General features: G+C 36.8%; 1 protein-coding gene across 1 annotated transcript; it reads left to right on the top strand.

Moving 5' to 3' along the window:
- Nucleotides 1–599: 599 nt before the first annotated feature.
- LOC132098477 (gastrula zinc finger protein XlCGF8.2DB-like) lies at nt 600–2816 on the top strand. The gene is made up of 3 exons (XM_059504586.1): nt 600–656; nt 1031–1175; nt 1871–2816. The coding sequence occupies exons 2-3, from the start codon at nt 1091–1093 to the stop codon at nt 2806–2808; spliced, it is 1023 nt and encodes a 340-aa protein (XP_059360569.1). The 5' UTR covers nt 600–656; nt 1031–1090; the 3' UTR covers nt 2809–2816.
- Nucleotides 2817–3542: the final 726 nt, after the last annotated feature.

Here is a 3542-nt window from a genome sequence, read left to right as displayed (position 1 = left end):
ACAGTAACGGTCAAAGAGGAGAGGACACTGAGAAATCGAGTATTAACGTTGTTAAACTTGTTAAAAGTTTATTTAAAGACGCTAAAAGGGAAGAAATAACGATACTTATCTGGGCTGCATCCTAAACAAACATTTTTGAGTTAACTATATCTATTGGTGAGTTGTTTATCTCGTTTTCTGATTAGTAGCTACAGGATCATAGGAGAATGGGTTCAGACATATGATTCAGTAGCTACAAAAGAAAACATTGTAAAAAAAAACTGTCACAAGATTTAATAATGGAACTTTTTCTGAAGTTAATTTAGACTTCACAGGTGGTACTAACATACAATCGATTGGGTACCATTTCATGAGTGTGCTGATAAATAGGCAAAAATGGATAATGTAGAAATGCGGTGTAAGAAAGAAAAATCAGATAATATTACAAAATACGTATATTTAAGACTCTGACAAAATCACACAGGATTAAACACTATATGTTTCTCCTGGAAAAGAAACAGTGATAAGTGTATGCATTGCGGCTTTTAAGAAAATGCCGGGCATTTAATAATGCACTGTATTCAAGAAGAAGGACGGAACTTTTATTTTGGTCTGGTGATGTGACGTCATAAGGCTGCGCCGCGCTCCTGTCTCTGTTGTGATTCTGCTGCAGAAAGGTATGTTTATGGTGTTTAAATCAATGAAAACTGTTCGTTCCGTTTTGTGGTGTATGCAATCTATGTGAAATAAACTAATAATGGATGCAACACCGCAACGCTTAATCAAATTGTTTTTGTGAGTTAGTGCATCCACAAATGAGTAAAAGAAAAGATAACTCTTAATTTCACTCACTAGCCTATATCGAGAATTTGATGCAAAACGGAAGTCTATTATTCTTATTATTTATTTGCCCACTAATTCCATTAACTTTCACTCTGACTGATTCCCTTGTGCGCTTACTAACTACTGAACAAGGGAGCCAATCGAGATGCAACCAGAGATTTCGTTTATATTAACTTTTCTTTCTGTTTATTATTCTCATCTTAAACAGGACAAAGTAACCAAACACAGGCAAAAGTGAGTGAGATCCACATGACACACTTTTATAAAGATGGAGTTTATTAAAGAGGAGAGTGAAGACGTGAAGATTGAAGAAGCATTCAGAGTCAAACACGAAGATACTGAGACACAAACAGGTTGGTGTTCATTCTCAAAGCTGAACTGAACAGAAGAGTAGTACAGTAGAGAAGCCCTGAATCACGATGTGGATAAAAAAAAAAATGTTTGTAGAGTCTTATAGTAATAAATGTCTTAGATCCTTTGTGAACCTAAGTCCTAAGTTTTTTCTCTGATTGGTTATGTTTTCAAAAACTAAAAAACTGTTTTCTCTCTCTTCAAAAACGAAAAGAAGGAAAGAAGAAAAGAAACATATAAAGAAGAAAAAAGACTGACATCTAACATTAGCTTGTGGGTTTTTTGTTCTTACCCACTTTAATACTTGCAATTCAGAGCTTCTTCTGAAATAGTATTTTTTTTCCCCATACAATTCTCCTAAAATGTTACAAACTATATATTTCTCCCTCATCATTTGACCAAAATCTGCAGTGGATTGCAGTCAGAAGTTTTTTTACAAACACTCAATGGTGATTGATAGTGACTTTTAAGTAAAAGTGTTGTATTAATTGTCATGTGTAGCTTGAAGCTAATTGTAGCTATAATTTCAATGTTTGCCCAAATATGATTATATTTCATGAAATATTTTATCAAAAGAAAAGAAAGGGAGACATCTAAAATTGCAGCTGTTATTGGATTGGGAATTAGTGCATTATAATAAGTTTATTGAAGTTTTAAACTCAGTTAACTTTTATTTGTGTTTTTTCTTTCATCCTAGACCTGATGCTGCTGAAAGAAGAGAATGAAGTACTAAAAGAAATGGAAGAGGAAACCCAGTATGAGCGAGATCTTGATTTCATAACTGGAGAAAAATCTTTTATGTGCTCACAGGCTCAAAAGTCCCCAAAAAAGGTTTCTTCCCGAAATAAAGCCCAAAATACAGACACTAGACGTTATTTCACCTGTCAACAGTGTGGGAAAAGTTTCAGTAGAAAAGAAAGCTTTAAAGTCCACATGAGAACTCACACTGGAGAGAAACCTTACTGCTGTCAACAGTGTGGAAAGAGTTTCTCTCAAAAAGTAAGCCTTCTAGTTCATATGGGAGTTCACACTGGAGCGTCTCCTTTCACCTGCCAACAGTGTGGAAACAGCTTCACTCAGAAAGGAAGCCTTAAAGTCCACATGAGGATTCACACCGGAGAGAGCTCTTTCACCTGCCAACAGTGTGGGAAAAGATTCATTCGAAAAGGAGGTCTTAAAAGCCACATGGGTGTTCACACTGGAGAGAAGCCCTACACCTGCAAACTGTGTGGAAAGAGTTTCACACACAAAAAATCTCTCAATTCCCATATAAAAATTCACACCGGAGAGAGCTCTTTCATTTGCAATCTGTGTGAGAAGAGCTTCTCGCGAAAAGAAAGTCTTAAGAAACACATGAACATTCACACTGGAGAGAAGCCGTTCGTATGTTATCAGTGTGGAAGAAGTTTCACACAAAAACCAACTCTTAGTACCCACGTGAGAGGTCACACTGGAGAGAAGCCTTATACCTGCAATCTGTGTGGAAAGAGCTTCTCACAAAAAGGAAATCTTACCATTCATAGGAGAATTCACACGGGAGAAAAGCCTTTTGTTTGTGTTCAGTGCGGCAAGAGTTACAGAAGTAAAGTAAACCTTATTTGCCACATGAAGAATCACTCGCGAAAACTGTTCTAAATTTCATCAGTGTGTGTGTGTGTGTGTGTGTGTACAGGGATGCGCTTAAGTTTTTGGGTTTGGTTACATCGAGATCACCTGGAGATTTGATGTGGTGCCCATTCTACATGTAGTGTGACCCATTAAATATAACTATTAAAAAAATTAAATGAATAATAGTATTTCTCTACATTTAGTTAATTATAAAATAAAATAAAATATTTGAGTATATTGATAAGTGTATATAAATAAGTGTGATAATACTTAATACTTAAAATTGGGGGAAGTCGTGGCCTAATGGTTAGAGAGTCGGACTCCCAATCAAAAGGTTGTGAGTTCGAGTCCCGGGCCGACAGGAATTGTGGGTTGTGGGTGGGGGGAGTGCATGTACAGTTCTCTCTCCACCTTCAATACCACGACTTAGGTGCCCTTGAGCAAGGCATCGAACCCCCAACTGCTCCCCGGGCGCCGCAGCATAAATGGCTGCCCACTGCTCCGGGTGTGTGTTCACAGTGTGTGTGTGTGTGTTCACTGCTCTGTGTGTGTGCACTTCGGATGGGTTAAACGCAGAGCAAAAATTCCGAGTATGGGTCACCATACTTGGCTGAATGTCACTTCACTTCTTCACTTCATACTATTATATTGTAAAATAAAAAGCATGTATTAAAAATACAATTAGTTTATAGTGCACTTAACAATACAGTATGTACATTTTCTTTTCTTATATATGAATTATTATTTTTAAACCCAGTATC

Source organism: Carassius carassius, chromosome 22, assembly GCF_963082965.1.
Source record: "Carassius carassius chromosome 22, fCarCar2.1, whole genome shotgun sequence".
Taxonomy (NCBI): Eukaryota; Metazoa; Chordata; class Actinopteri; order Cypriniformes; family Cyprinidae; genus Carassius; species Carassius carassius.
This window is presented reverse-complemented; position numbering and strand designations above follow the sequence as displayed.